A 15843-nucleotide genomic window follows, 5' to 3' on the forward strand; every position below is an offset into this window, starting at 1 on the left:
TATTTGAAAAATAAAAAGATATTTGCAATGAAATACAGTTGATTAATTTAACTCTACATACTCAAAACCGATTTTTTATGAACTTTATCTTTTTTTTTTCAACTTTTTCTCAACTAGTGCTCAAATCTTTAAATTGTATTGATCATTATAAAAAACAACTCAAAATAAGTAAATGAATCATACCGCACTTTATCACAATTATAAAAAGTAAAAGGTAATAAAATTTAATTTATTATAATTTACAAATAGAAAATTGCATAGTCATCCAAAAAATGAGTAAGAGAGAATATTGGAGAAAAGAAAAAGAGAAAAAAGTGACTTTTGTTTTTTTTTTTTCTAATTTTTAGCTCCATTTATTTGATATACTGCCTCCGTCCCATTGTTAATGTCATGTTTTCACTTTTTTGTTATTCCAAAATAAGAGTCTCATGGCAAAAGTCAAACAACTTTCACTACTACTTTCCTTTTATACCCTTAGTAATAATGACAAGATTCCATCAATTAATAATAAACAATTACATATGCCCCACCACAACACATGCACACTTTCACCATTCCTGTGACCTTTTGCTTTTAGCTGGCTATTTCCGTGTGTCAGACAAGGGGTAAAACTGAAAGAATATGAAAAGTGCAGTCCACTATTTTACTGTGCATAAAAAGTGTTACTCCCAAAAAACGTTCCAAATTTTGGGACGGAGGGAGTATAAATTATGTTTCAAGTGAGGGTTAATATAGTCTTTTTGCAATTACCAAAGGAGGTAAGTGACTTTTTTGAAACCTTAGGGGTGTCAGGTGATATTAGGAGAAACCTCATGGGAGGTATATGATATAATAAACGTAATATATTATAAACGAATTGTATATAACTTTTGTAATACAACTGGAAACATTTGAAGTCTTGCTCACAATATGGCCCTACGTGTCATACGAATATGCATCATGTAATTAAGGCAATACATCTCAATTTTTTTCTATTTGTTGTAGAACACAAACGAATTGAATTCAATTGAATCATTTGCAAGTTTGTTTGATCAAAATTCGAGTTTGAATTTCATCCCGTATTAATTGAGTTCCTCTGAATTTGAATAGTTTGATTTTGAACTCATACCTTATGTGTGTAAAAGTAAAAAATTTATTAAACTTCATGGAATTTCAAATATCTATAACATTGAGTTAGATTCAAACTTAAGTGATCGAGTAAACTAAACTAAAATTAGACCGGGATCGAGATCAAACTCAAGATTGAGTTGTGAAAGCCCTAATTAGTACTCAAATTATGGCCACCAATAACAATAGGCAATCGACTCAGCTCCTCTTTCCGCGAACAACACAGTTACATAAGGTGAAAAGGGAAAATAAATGGACAGGAACCAATTGGCTTAAGGTTTAGATTAGACTTAGGAGTCTCCCTATAAAAAAATTAAAAAGAAATTATCCCATCATCCTAATTATTAAACCGAATCAACTGAATCAAGTCTCTCCCTCCCTTTTTCTCACTCTCCCCCGAGGAGGAGGAGAAGAAGAATCGCGTATAAATGCACCGACACTCAAAGTCACTCTCCAAATAACAAGAAAGAAAGAGGAAAGGAAAGCCAAAATGGGATCTCTTCCACCCCTGCAATTCATCCCAAATCCCGATCCCAATTGCAAAGATCATCAACAAGAATTGATAAACCCTGATAACTTGCTCAATCTCTTCAAAACCCAGCAAAAATACCTCAACCATTTCTTCCAAAACCTTGATCTTTCTCAGACCCTTTCGTTCACTCAAACTCTCCTCAATTCCACCGGCACCATTTTCTTCACCGGCGTCGGGAAGTCTGGATTTGTAGCTCAGAAGATCTCGCAGACCCTCGTTTCGCTCGGGATCAAGTCCGGGTTTTTATCCCCTGTGGACGCGCTTCATGGGGACATCGGCATTTTGTCTTCGGCTGATGTTCTGGTTATGTTTAGCAAGAGCGGGAATACGGAGGAGTTGGTCAGGCTGGCGCCTTGTGCCAAGGCTAAAGGAGCGTATTTGATCTCGATTACGTCTCTGGAGCCCAATGCCTTGATGGGTTTGTGTGATATGAATGTGAATTTGCCGCTGGAGAGAGAATTGTGCCCCTTTGATTTGGCCCCTGTGACGTCGACCGCGATTCAGATGGTTTTTGGGGATACGGTGGCGATTGCTCTGATGGGTGCCCGGAATTTTAACAAAGAAATGTACGCTGCCAATCATCCAGCTGGAAGAATTGGGAAAAGCTTGATCTTTAAGGTATAAAAAGTTTTTAAAATTTTTTCTCGATTTTCTACATTGCAACGTTGACTAGGTTGGAAATTATCTGTTGAAGTTACAAAATAGATAGAAGAACGTTTTGATGGGGAATTTCCTGATTTTGTGCTTCTTCTTGACGAGATTATGAGAATTTGGTGTGTAATTTTTGTCGGTTTAAAGATAAAAGACAGTTAGTGTAGGTTGGGAAGTTTGAAGCAGCTTTATTTTTTGTGTTCTACAGTGGGATTTTGTGAACCTTCTTAATTCAATGTGTAGACTTTTTTTTTATTTTTATTTTCCTGTGGCGACTATACAATGAATTATGTTCAGATGGGTGGTATTGAAGGTTGCATTGGTTTCACTGAAGGGATATTGTCGTGAATATATGCTTGTCGGTTTGAAATTGTTAAATGGTGAATTTCTTGTTTCATTGGCAATACTATATTCTATACTTGAACTTCGAGAATGGGGCTGAGTAGAACATTTATCAATAGTCTAGTGCCAAAATATGCTAAACAGCTGATGAGCATAGAGCTTTAGCACTTTTGCTCTAGCATAGGGGATTCAGGGAAGCAACTTTTATTGGTATTGAAGGATCGCCTTTGACATTTACCTCCTGACTAGATGGCTTTATTTGAATGGGATGATTTTTTTGCAGGTAAAGGATCTCATGAAGAAGAAGGATGAACTTCCAGTTTGCAGGGAGGGGGATCTGATTATGGATCAACTAGTAGAGCTAACCAGCAAAGGATGTGGATGCCTTCTCGTTGTTGATAATGATTACCATTTGTTAGGTACTTTTACTGATGGTGATCTACGGCGCACATTGAAAGCTAGTGGTGAAGGAATCTTTAAGCTCACCGTGGGTGAAATGTGTAACAGGTAGTTTATAGCTTTTGTGTGTATGGATATACATATGAAATTGAAACATGCTAGATCCTTGTTACTTGAATCATCCACTTGTTTATAAGGTGCTGCCTGTGTTAGGGGAAGGGAAGCAGTGGTTTGGGAGAATGTTTAGGTCCTTAGTTTGGCTTTACTAGGTTACTGTGAAAACGAGAAAAGAATTCGAGGCTACTGGTTAAAGCCGTGCAATACTTTTAAAGTCCAGGAAAGCCAATAGACTAGTTCTTGGAATTATAACAACGAGCCAGTTAAACCACATGCATGCATGACCAAAAAGAATTGCTTTCAGCAAGATTATATCCCTTTAAAACTGCAATGTATGTTATTCACTGTAATCATTTTTGCCCTTCAAGTAAGCAGCCAAATGGATTCACTCTGCTGTAACAGCAGTTGAGGTTTTGATTTCAACTTGCTGTTCTCTTTATCTGTACCGAGTTAGATGGCATTTGAACTTCATGGCATCTGGCTAATTTTCTATATTCATATTGGCCTGGTTGTATTAAGATGTTTGCAATCTGAGGTCATAGATTCTGGATTTGTTTGGTCATTGGCAGGTCCTGGATCACTGACACTCTTGCATAACTGACCTTATTTTTTATCATCTCCCCTTCATTTGAGCCTTTTTGTGTTTGGTTTATTTGGCTATCTGCTGATGTGCCTTAAACTGTGGATGTGGAAAATGCGGTGGAGTTTTTTAAGATAAGAACAATGCATTTGCATGACCCTTGTCACATTTCAGGCGCCCAAGAACAATTGATCCCGATGCAATGGCAGTTGAAGCGATGAAGAAGATGGAATCTCCACCATCTGCAGTACAATTCTTGCCTGTAGTCAATCATGACAATATCTTGATCGGTATTGTGACCTTGCACGGATTGGTTTCAGCTGGGTTATGATTGGTTGCTTCACTTGTCCTCCTCCTCCTCCCCTCCCATTTGTTGTGCAATTTATAGCATCGTCATTCTTTGTATTCTTTTCCATTCCTCCCGGTGAGGTCATGTATGATGAATCTGTCTGTCTACTAGTGATTACTCTCTCAGTGCCATTGAAGGACATCAAAATGTTAAAAGTCTTGTGGCAAATGAAGGCTGTGGATGTTAGTCTAGTTACCAGCTTCGATGGCTGAATAGTGTTGTAACAAGTGAAGAATATTGAAGTTCATGATTCTAAATTTCCAGCAAACTGGACTTCCCCTTTTTTATCGGATCAAAAGCCACGCTCGGTTTAGGCATGATCAGGACGGAGCTATAATGATTTCCACCTTCTAAACCTGGAATAGCTGCCTGTGCGAAGATACCAGTTCGATCACGGTTGGCTTTCATCAGATCAGGTTGTCGGTGCCAACTATTGATTTTTTCCATTCTGGCATTATACTGGCGGTCCTGGAATTGCTTGTCTTTATTTACTTGTTCGAAAAATATCCTGGTGTATTTTGATTTGTGCCTATTGCTCCAGCACTAATTACAGAAAATGATAGACTATACTGCATTTTGTTTTGTTCGGAAAATATCCTGGCAAATAGCGGTGTAATCGGTCCTTGGTGGCACCAGAAACATCTTTTACATCTCACGCGCATGCGGTCCTGTGCAATGACTTGGAAAGAATTAACGGGTAAAGATGTCAAAATGACAAATAAAGTGGAGTGTATGAGGTGAATGTGGTTAGGGCCGCAATCGAATCAATGGTTGCAGCCCTAACTGTGGTGTGTGCGAATAATGAAATGCAAATGCTTATTGTTTCGGCTGTTAATGAATTGCGACTACATCTACTAATTTGCCCTTTTGGTTTGTGCCGAGAATGTGTAACTTTTGTGAAATGCTAAAACTTCAAAGGGAATTTGAAGTGTATATGCTAAAACTACATATTTATGTATGTGGATTAATCTTTTTTTACATGCACTGATCGATAATGTTGGAAGAACCTCGTATCATTTGAATTTGAATTTAAACATCAAATTTTGTATATGTGTTATGTATCTAAATTTTCTAGTATCTATACTGTAAGTATATAAAAGATTTATTCACTTCCCCAGTTCTACTCCTACATTGATATTTTTTTCTTTTTTCACGCAGTTTTTTTTTTCATTGTCCTTTTGTTCTCCAACAACTGCATGGAGGTCACACGGTAAATTATCTTTTCAGTGTATAAAAGATTTATCCTTTTTTAATCCACTTCCTTCGTTCCACTCCTGCTTCGATAATTTTTTTTTTCACACATTTTTTTTTTTCATTATTGTCTTTTCGTTCTCCAACCAACGACTGCATAGAGGTCACACGGTAAATTATCTTTTATCAAGTGGTTGATATTTTGTTCAACTAATAGATGATTCATCTGAACTGCTTCCTTAGTTTTGTGGCGGTCACAATCAAGCATAACAGTTAAAGCACAACATCAGAGACCAGAGAGTAAATTGAGAGGTCAAAAAAAAAACCACCAACGTATCCTCAATCCCCCACTTCTCACTGCTTCTCGTTGTTTCTCAGGTATCCGCTAGTTTCATTCTTCACCATTCAATCTCGTAGTAAAGTGGACCTGGAAACCGTGATGACCTGATGACTGGCCAGTGACTGTCATGGCACTGAAATTCAATGGTCAGCTTCTTCTTCCTTCGTATCCCAAATTCCCAACGACTGATCAATTGCCCATCAAAGTCTCTGCTTGTCATCCTCCATTTGCAGACCATAGACTGCTACAATTACATTCCCCCAACAAGGCAAAGAAGCCATTTTTGTTATCCAAAGTACTCTCACTAGCCATCGCTATAACCCTATCATCCTCCGAGTCTCCATCACCTTCCTTGGCTATCCCTGCTCTCAATGGTTCCCAGACTTCTCAGTCTCCTTTACTCCCTACAACTACTCCATTTTCTCAAGCCAAAAACTTGCCAATTGGGCTGGAAAACGGGTATTTCTGTTACAACTTTCTCAAGTTTTTGTTACTTCATTTATTGCACTAGAGAAATATGAATTGGTATTCCAATGTGGTTCAGTAGTTTCCTAGCAGTTGTTGAAAATTAGAAATGGGATCATCTCAAACACATGGTTGGTTACTTCAAGAACCTGAATTGGCATCGAATAATCTCACAGGACCCACTATTCTGCAATTCGATGGTGTTTTATTGCTTTCTTTCACTTCAATTAGTGATGGTTCTAATTTCAACGTGATTGTTTTTTATCCTTATCCTTTCTTATTGCTCATTGGTAGTTCTGCTATCTTTTTCCCAGAAAAATCAGGCCTTGCCCCTCCATAAATCCAGGTTGTGTATCAACTAACCCCAACTCGGCTTCTTTTGCATTACCATGGGTGATCCCTGAAAGTTCTTCACGAGATGCCATTAAGGTGTAGTGGTACATTCAAGGGATACGAAGTTCTGACTAAAGATTTGAGACACCTTTTACTCAGACTTGATTCTCTTTTACTATTCTGTTTCTGATGGCAGCAATTAGAGGATGCAATTCTCATGACACAGAAGAATGTGAAGATCCAAAGCGTTGAAGACACTCCATATGGTAAGAGGCATATTCGAAGTTCCATATCAGAATCATATAATGAAGCCTTAAAATAATTTGACATGGTTTGAGTCTTTATCATCTGGAGGGAAGTGTTCTAGAAAGAGAAAAGGCTGATTATATAGTGATTTTTTTCTTATTTTTGGTGTTAAATGTTGGAACTTTTGCTGATCATGGGACAAATCCAGGTAAATACCTGCAGGCTGAGGTTGATGGGGGATTTAGCCGCGATGTCTTGGAATTTTTAGTAAAAGGAGGCGCAACTGTTACATATAGAGCTATGGCCACAAAGGTGACTTATGTTTACCCCTTCACTACAGCTTTTGGAGATTCTAAAGGACAAGAAGAAAGAATGAAGCAGATTGTACAGCGGCTAGGGTGGTATGCTCCAAATCTTGATTTTGAAGATTAGAATTCCACAGAGTGCATACATTATTGAATGGCGTTTGAACCACAATGTATATAAATTCTTTAATTGGAACATTCAGTTAATAGAAGCTCTATTTTGGCTTGTTTCGAGTTTTGGGATGACACCTTTTCGAGTTTGATTTCATAGGCAAGCATTTCTTGTATCACTTGTAAATCATCGGTATATGATCATCGGTCTAAACAAATAAAACTCTCACTTTTAGCCATTCAATTAATGAAAACATATAATTTTTCGATCAGAAAATGCATATTGTAATTAGTTGAATGACCATTTTAACTAAATAAAAAGGTTTAGTGGTAAAAGTAGAGAGTCCTAAATTGGTATAGCACTTGCAAAACTGGCAGTGAATCTACACTAACAACATGTGGCATGGAGGAAATGGAAGCTCTTGCAAGGCTGGTCATGGAGAAAACCCTGTGTGTACATGTCCTGCATTTGACCGAGCAGAAGCCTTTGCCATGGAAAAAGGGGTTGAAAGTTGAAACTACAGATTCGAGCCATTTCATCATTTGATGCAACCGTGCAGGGATATATGCCCATCATCTTCAATTCAACAACTTCCATTATTTTTTTAGAAGGGAACATTAACATAGTTGGATGAGTTATATAAAACAAGAATTAGTTGGATGAGTTATATAAAATTTGCAAAAGAATGAGTTTAATAGTCTGTGGCATACCCTTAAAAAAAAAAAAGGGATTCGAAGTCTCGAAATCCTGTACACAACTGCCCTTTTTTTTTTACCCTCCCACCCTTTTTCACGCCCTTTCTGCCGTCAACTATCAAGCACACGACTGAAGTAAGATATGCATATAATTTTACTTCTTCGTGAACCATCAAACATAAATTCGACCAAAGTAATACGCTGAATGGGCTGAAAGCCTTCCACAAAGGATCCTATAACTAGAGGTGTTAAACTTCACAAGTAGCTCGAAAGCTCGTTAGAGCTCGGCTCGATAAGGCTCGAGCTCGGCTCGTTAGTTGCGGTAAATGAGCCGAGCTCAAGCTAGAAATGTGCTCGTTTAGTTAACGAGCCGAGTAAGCTTGGCTCGTTTGATATCCGAGTAGCTCGTTAGATCTCGTTAATAAAGGGCATATTTGTCATTTTAGAAGTCAAAAGTATAAAAATTGAAAATTATAGATTTTATTGAGATTAATTTGCACAAGCTCGAGCTCGAGCTCATACAAGCTCGACTCGTTTGTGATAAATGAGTTGAGCTCGAGCTTAATTTGCACAAGCTCGAGCTCGAGCTCATACAAGCTCGACTCGTTTGTGATAAATGAGTTGAGGTCGAGCTCGAACTCGAGCCACATGTACATTTGACCAGCCGAGTTCGAACACATTTTTTGGGATGATTAATAGACAATAATCTTATTTTTCATTACTTGTCATTGTACGTGGTTTGCTATTTTAAGTGACTTAAATTCATACGGGTGTGTAGTGCATCCGTCTGATTCGATAGTAGTTTAGTTTCTGTCGATTTTTCAATAGGTTCAGTTGGACCCTTCCATTTAAAATAGGTTAGAGTAGGAGCAGGTGTAGGATAAATAACGTTGATTGACAAAAAAAAAAAAAATAACGGACGGCAGCGGCCTTGGCCTTTGTCAACCGAACATGGAAGGAAAGCGTGATTCCAACTCTGTCAAAAATAACGCCTTCGAATAAAAGTCCTTTTAGCATTTTTTAACCACATATATAACACAATTAACTAGTGGTTTGGGTGCAGAAGACTGGTGGATTAAGTAAGTGGTCTACTTTAGTTAAATTCGACTGGGCGTTCCTCCGCCGTCATCCCAAGCAATATGTCTCCGGTGGCCGCAGCCACTAGCTTCCATGGCCTCCCCTTCCCTGAATTCCCTCAATACCCCTCTCTTCCCCGTCATCACCTTCTCATCCCTAAACCACCCTTTTCCCCTCTCTCCCACCCCACAGTAAGCCTACTTTTCACACACACACACACACACACTCGAAAACATGCACTTTAGTTTGTTTGTCTATAATTCAGTGTTACATGAAAAGATGTTTCCTGCAGACATTTCTGAAGTTCCGGCCGGGTCAGCATTATCAAACAAGGCTTTTCATTCGCCGTCCTCAGTACTCAATTACAACAAAACCGCAAGGTATTTCAGAAAAATAAGAAAAGAATAGACCTTTTCTTTGTAGTTTTCCTCTGATTAATTTTTTTAATATTGCATGCTGCATTGAAGAAAATGCTGGAAAAAAATTGTTGGTTTGTTTTCCTGTTACAGAATTTAGTGATACTACCTATGATCGAGAGCTTCGGTACGTGCTTGAGCTTGCTACAGACGCTGAATTATATGAGCTTGAGCAAATTTTATTTGGTACAAGGTACTTTTTGTTTCCTTGTTTTGCATATTTCCTTTTTGTACTGTTTTGTTATTGTTTCATTGAGCAGAAGTGTGTGATTGGAGGATGTGTTAAATTTTTGTTTTTGGTTTTGGGGGCTCAATTTTGAGTGTGTTTGCAGTTATTTTAGTCCGTTATTGAAGTCGATTGCAAAAAAGGAAGATATTGATTACTATATGATTGGAGAGGACCCGGAGGAAAGAGATGAGTATATATCCATGTTGGAGAAGAGATTCTTGTACCTTGCTGCCGATGCGCGCTCTGTTTTAAGGTTACTTTTTAACCTTGCTAGTTGTGGTTAATGAAAATTGACTTTATAATAATGTTGTTAAATTTTTAGGAATGTGAATTTCTGTGCAATAAAGTGATTAAGCTTCGTTGTTCAGTAAGTTCTCTGCTGAAATTTACTCCAACTGTTGTAATAAGCTGAGCAAAATAAGTTCTAAGTTGGGTTTTATAAAGTTGATGAACATCATAATCCCACCCTCCCTCCCTCTCTCATGTTGGACTATGCTGTTTAAATGAATAGAAGAATGAAATTTGCACGTGTATTTTTGTTTTTAGGCAATGTTCAGTGAATGCTTATTTTCATTTGGTATTGTGAGGCCAAAATTTTGTAATGCAACCAAGTGAATTCAACCGTTTGCTGTTGCTTAATATTGAATGCTTGATACCTATAGGTTTATTCAGTGTTCTTTGGTGGAGTATGTACTGTAGTCTGGCATAATTTTTTGGTGAACTCGTGCTTCTTTGGTAATGAAGCCTGTAATCATTGCTGATCAAATTCTGTTTTCTTCTTTTCTTCTTTTTTCCTTTTTTTTTCTCCCCAAGAGGTTTACTGGATGTCATGTTGAGCTCCTTTGAGTGACTCGAATTGGCTTGTGCTGCTGTAGGGGTTGGAGGCCTTCCTATAGGAACGTACTTCTTGGAGTGAGGAAAAAGTTAAATATACCTTGTTCATCTAAATTGGCTACCGAGGATCTAGAAGCAGAGATTTTTCTTCACATGCTGCAAGACTATTCAGGGTATATAATGTGGTGCAGTTCTTTTATGCTTGCAGTTTTGAATCAACTTTCTGAGCAGATAATATAGTTCTCAGCTGATGGGACATTATTTGAACAAGCATACTTCACTCAAAGTCTGCTATGGAACTTGTGGCAAGAAATTTTTTGCTGACTTCTGTTCTTCTTCTTCGTTGCTTTGTAAATTCTTGTTTTGGAATGTGCCGGCTGTTCGCAACATTGCTGGCTATTAGATTTTCTGCAGAAGACTTTGATGGATAGATGCTTGTATCCTGGCAATGAAATTTAAGCCCATAAAGTACAGTGGTCTAGTTATTGGGCCTAATTACTCTAAAGCTTCTTCTCAGCCCAATATAATCTCAATACCTATATAGTTCTTAATGTTCATAATTCATGATATATGTAAAAACTCATCAGTTGAGTCTATGGCTGATAAAATTCAGAGCGGTGGATATCAGAGTTCATTTAGGAGTTGAACTGAACCCATGATTTTACTAGTAATGAGATGATGCCTTAGCCATTCAGCCATGGACATTTTTGTGGTTGAAACTATAAGAATAGGAGCTGAAATCCTGTACTGATATCTAAGACTAAACAAAAATGAACCTTTTCTATTAGAACATATCTCTGTGTCAATTTCTGAGCCTCCGGCTGATGAAATTTTATCGATCATAAAGAAGTTATTGACAAAATATGTTCCAGACATCGTGCATTCATAGTTTCGTTTTCTCCTCGGTGTCAAAAGCTGTGGATCAAACTGGAATTCTTTTTTCCTTTCTTCTTTTGAAGCATCTAGTGATTAAAATCGTCTCAAGAACTAAATTCTCTTTTTCTCTCTCTAGTCTTCTCCTCTAGAAAGCAACATCTAGTTCACAATGTTATCATAAATTCCCAAGATGTAATCTGGTACAAGATTTTGAGAAATTAATCACATTTGGTTAAGAGTTGGATGAAAATTAATTTATTGCCTTGCTGGTGGGACTTTAAGTGTTTGACTTATGCACATGTTATATAATCTAATGAGATTGAAGTCCTGCAAGTAATCAATAAGTGTCTAATAATGCTTGTCTAGTTGTAAACAACAGATTTTCTTGTTTTTCCGCATCTGCAGTTAAATAAAACTATGAACACATAATTTTCTTCATATCCTAGAGATCACTATAGCATTTTTAATTACTGACATATACCAATGATTTACTTGTGGCTTTATATAGACAAGCATCTGGCAGCTTAAATGGGTCACAGGAAAATGTGAAAAATTCTGATGGCAATGGTACTTTAGAACATGGACTCAGTCAGTGGAAGGTCCAAACAGCTACTGCTTTAAGGGATGGGGCTGCAGATCTCAGATCAATGATATTGAAGGTTTTTGCTACTTGCATTAATTTGTACTTGGTTTTCTTAATGATCATTTTCCATGTATAGTTCTTAATTTGATTGTAATATTAGGGTGGCGGGGTGCTCACACTGGGCAAATTGTATGAGCTGGTGAGATTTAGTCCTAGGTTGTTTGCTGCAAATTTTTTTATCATTTGTTACCATGAGGTAGCTCATTGTTGTAGCTAGCAAAGGGATTATCTGGAAAGATGTTCCAGGAAGCTGCCAAGTATCAGCTGAAGAATGAATTGATTAAAGAGGTATTATGCTTTACTGATATTGAACAGCTTCAGATTTTGTGCTGGAATAGACAACAAAAACTGTTTCATTCTCTAAAAGCTCCTCAATATTTTGTTCCACATAAAAGTTAGCATACCAAGTATATTTTACCTGTGCTGCATAAGTTGATATTGGGATCTAAAAAGATTTGCATACTACTTAAATTGTTGATGACTGTTTCTGCAGTCAAAATTTTAGTCTGTCACTTTCTTTTGGAGTATAAAGGCACAACTTAATTTCACAAACTGTTAACAACTGGAGTAGTAGGCTACAAATACTTGATTGACCACCTAATATTGAGTTACTGACGTTTATGAAATAACTGTTTAATGGCTGGATTAACAAGAGACATTTTATCCAACTAAAGAAATGTATGTGATGCTATCCTTTACCTGGTGATTGTGTTATGATTTGTCAGGACAAAGGTTGGATTGCTATAATCTTTCAGCTCTTGAGAAAGAGGGCCTATAATATTTTGGTATTCTTACCAGAGTATACGCTATTGCTAGACACATTTTTTTGTTGCTTACTCTTGTGTTGGGGACAGTATACCTAGCTTGAGGACATGCAAAAAAGTGGCCTAATTGGTTTGCTAACTGGGTACCTTTGTTAATATTTTGCAGCTTGCTGTCTCATCATCTTTTATATGTATAAGTGGTGATTGATAGTTCTGAAGTCTTTGCCAAGATGTATGAAAGTTACCTCGTGTACTTGGGTGACATCATCCTTATGATAAAATTGGGAAAAAATTGAGGAAAAGGAAGTTGTGCTGTTTAGCATTTCAATTATGATTGAATGGATCTCATTTTGTAAGATTGCTGGCTTAAACTGACCAAGGTTCCTGAAAAATGTTGGTTTCCAGGGGGCAAATTTGGCAGCTGTCAATCTTGAATCCAGAGCGGCTTTGCATGCTGCAAAGCAGGTAAAGGTGTCATACCAACTCTCTGACTAATTAAACAATGCTTCAAATGGCTGATAACTAGCTGCACCATTTGGGTGGTATATCTGGAAATGATGTAGGATCGCCAGATCATACACAATTTATACCTGTAGAGATTGTTGATAGACCATTAGGTTGGACAAGTAATACCTGTACTGATTGTTGGAATATTGCGAATATTACATAGAATGAAATGGTTCCCTTGTGTCTGTCTCTCTCTCATCATACACAAAAGCATCCTTCAATTACTTACTTCTGGCAAGTAGGAACCCTCGGAAAATGGTCTGCGGATGTAAGTGCATATGCAGGCTCCGGTCTTTTAGCTCTGATGAGTATGAATTTGTTATCTCTACAAATAAACACAATAAATTTTAACAATTTGATGCACCATATGATCTCCATTTGTAAATTCAACTCATATGCAGTAATCTGAGGTTTGAATTACAGAAAGTGATTTTGGCTACTGTAGGAATGCCAGTAATATGATGTTTTCATTCTAAAGTTTCCCTTTGTGATTGTTGACAGAGTGTAGCAGGTGCAGCCTCCCGATATCTGGGGATTAGGAGTATGATGACACTTTTGGGCCCAATGTAATATCTCTTTTTAACTGGGAGAATTTGTTACCTTTGTGTTGATTGCAAACATATTTTGTCTGCATTTTTGCATTATTGATTTCGTGCATCCAAATCCTTCAAACTTCAACATCTGGCCTGAGGCTATTCTTTCAAATTGCTTATTTTACCGTGTGATAGTGGGGTATCCATTGTGTTGCTAAACATCTTGCCCCCAGAAGAAAACTAAGGCATAGCTAAAATAATTAGAATTCTGATATGCCAAGTTTCACCAGAAAGTACCTTTCAGTCTGATTTTATAGCCTTCAAAGTGATAAAAAAATGGAGAGAGAGGGTAATGTTCTTCTTCACAATTTCTACAGACAATACAAGATTCATGATGTGATGACAAATGGTAGTTATTGTACTGATGATACCAGTGTTAACATCTGAGTGTTTCTTGTGGATACAAAACAACAAACCAAATGAGAGGAATGTTCTTCTCACAGAATGTTCTTCTCACAGTAAGGCTGCCAAAGCATCTCAAAAGGTGCAAAGAATTATGTTACTCTGTTTTACAGGAAGTTACATTTGTAATCAGGTAGAATTATTTCCTCTTATGTAATTAGCGAATGACTAATTGCATCTTGTTAACTAATTTAGGCTTCCTTTGAGACGTGCATGTTTTGAGGATGATTATTGTATTATGTGGGTTTTTTCTTGTCCTTGTTTATGATGTAGGCTGCGCAATATAGAAACTATTTACAGTCATGACGAGTAAGTCCAGCAGAATCAGGAAACAGCTACTACCAGAAAAATAAGGGAGCAGACCAAGTAACGAGAAATTTTTAGCTGTGTTTAGAGAAATCATAAGGTTGAAAGGGGTAGTTGAAAGCCGAAACAAATGAAAAAAATGATTTAACAAGAGATATGAGAGGGTGTGAAGTTGAAGTTTAGAAAATTTTTCAAAATAGTTAGCTTTTAAATCTTTGGTCCTCAGTTTCTAGCATCTGTCATGCAGATTGTGCTTGACTTCTGCTTAAACTATGATTTCTGCAGGCTCTGGGGAACTTTTCTCGCGGATGTTGTCATTCAAATGCTCGGAACTGATTATGCTAGAATCCTGCGGGCCATCTATGCATTAGCACAGGTATTCTGTGGCCATGCCTGCATATCCTAAGTCATTTAGATTCATTGTACATGATGGTTCAAATTAGAAGCATGGGAATAATCATCAGTAAGCTGTTTTCTTGAGTCAATATTACCTAACCTTGAATCTCTACAAGTCATGTGTTTATCTTTCCTGCATTCCCACAAATTTAATACAATTGAAAGTTGTAGTTAATGTACTTAGATTGAGTTCTTCTTGCATTATTTTGTTGAATTAAGACTTTACAGAGAATTATATTTTGATTTAATTTTTAGGATAAAAGGAACTTTGATTTTGACATGTTGTGTCAAACTGGAAGTTAGTCTTCAAGTGTCTTTTATTTTGAGATTGTGGTTTAAGACCCAATGGAAGGTTTATCGAATAAGGTTTTACATGCATTTGATCTGCTTTTTTGATATGTCCTTTTTTCAATGATTGGCTTCAGATTCGCATCCTCCACACCAAATAGGTATCCACATGATATTAACTGAGAGCGGCCTGTGAAAATTGTACAGCACGTCTTGTCAGAACTGACATCTTGTTTTGCTTCACGTTGGATTCCACCAAGGTATTTGCTGAAAAGTTATCCGCATGTTGCAACTGGGAAGGTGGTTCCACTATTTAATCTGGCTATTGTATATAGTACACATAGACAGCTCTAGTTTCGTTCTTCAGAAATTTTTTATAGGAGAAGCTGGTTGTATATGTCTTATTCGACTGCAGGACTGCTTTGACTGCATTATCTTAGTTAAGGCACACACTTTGCCTAATATGAGTACTTCTGCAAGATATTATTCCAAGTTCTGTTACTTCCTTTGTCCCAAAATTTCGAGGATAGTTGTCTTTTGCTTCTTTTTTCCTCCTTGATTAATGTATGTTGTCTTCTGTAGATGTACTTTCCGAGAGCAATCATATTCTGTGTCATTACTTTCTGTAGCAGTACCCTCTGCAAGATGTTGAAAACTAAGCAAAGCTGGGAGTTTAGGACTTGTACATCCTTACTTGATCAGCAAAATTTATGTTTTATAGCCGCATCTTGCCTTCTCTAGTTGCTAT

At 37.2% G+C, this 15843-nt stretch overlaps 3 protein-coding genes across 5 annotated transcripts; all 3 read left to right on the plus strand.

Annotated features, from left to right (window-relative positions):
- The first annotated feature begins 1447 nt into the window (after window positions 1-1447).
- On the plus strand, window positions 1448-4345 carry LOC113739785 (probable arabinose 5-phosphate isomerase). Its single transcript, XM_027267124.2, has 3 exons — window positions 1448-2257; window positions 2916-3139; window positions 3903-4345. Exons 1-3 carry the CDS (start codon window positions 1598-1600, stop codon window positions 4057-4059), a joined length of 1041 nt encoding a protein of 346 aa, XP_027122925.1. The 5' UTR covers window positions 1448-1597; the 3' UTR covers window positions 4060-4345.
- Window positions 4346-5604: 1259 nt separating this feature from the next.
- On the plus strand, window positions 5605-7191 carry LOC113739788 (thylakoid lumenal 17.9 kDa protein, chloroplastic). The gene is made up of 4 exons (XM_027267127.2): window positions 5605-6067; window positions 6388-6502; window positions 6603-6672; window positions 6861-7191. The coding sequence occupies exons 1-4, from the start codon at window positions 5736-5738 to the stop codon at window positions 7082-7084; spliced, it is 741 nt and encodes a 246-aa protein (XP_027122928.1). The 5' UTR covers window positions 5605-5735; the 3' UTR covers window positions 7085-7191.
- A 1621-nt stretch (window positions 7192-8812) lies between these two features.
- On the plus strand, window positions 8813-15613 carry LOC113739784 (uncharacterized). 3 transcript variants are annotated; one of them, XM_027267119.2, is made up of 12 exons: window positions 8814-9032; window positions 9134-9221; window positions 9351-9450; window positions 9590-9739; window positions 10362-10493; window positions 11705-11855; window positions 11940-11978; window positions 12053-12127; window positions 13009-13074; window positions 13612-13676; window positions 14697-14787; window positions 15233-15613. In XM_027267119.2, exons 1-12 carry the CDS (start codon window positions 8904-8906, stop codon window positions 15254-15256), a joined length of 1110 nt encoding a protein of 369 aa, XP_027122920.1. In that variant the 5' UTR covers window positions 8814-8903; the 3' UTR covers window positions 15257-15613. The 3 variants fall into 3 exon arrangements, with proteins under 3 accessions (XP_027122922.1, XP_027122920.1, XP_027122921.1); XM_027267120.2 differs by having other exon boundaries at window positions 8815-9032; window positions 13009-13068; XM_027267121.2 differs by lacking the exon at window positions 11940-11978 and having other exon boundaries at window positions 8813-9032.
- The last annotated feature ends 230 nt before the right edge of the window (window positions 15614-15843 follow it).

This window comes from Coffea arabica, chromosome 4c (genome assembly GCF_036785885.1).
Source record: "Coffea arabica cultivar ET-39 chromosome 4c, Coffea Arabica ET-39 HiFi, whole genome shotgun sequence".
Classification (NCBI taxonomy): Eukaryota; Viridiplantae; Streptophyta; class Magnoliopsida; order Gentianales; family Rubiaceae; genus Coffea; species Coffea arabica.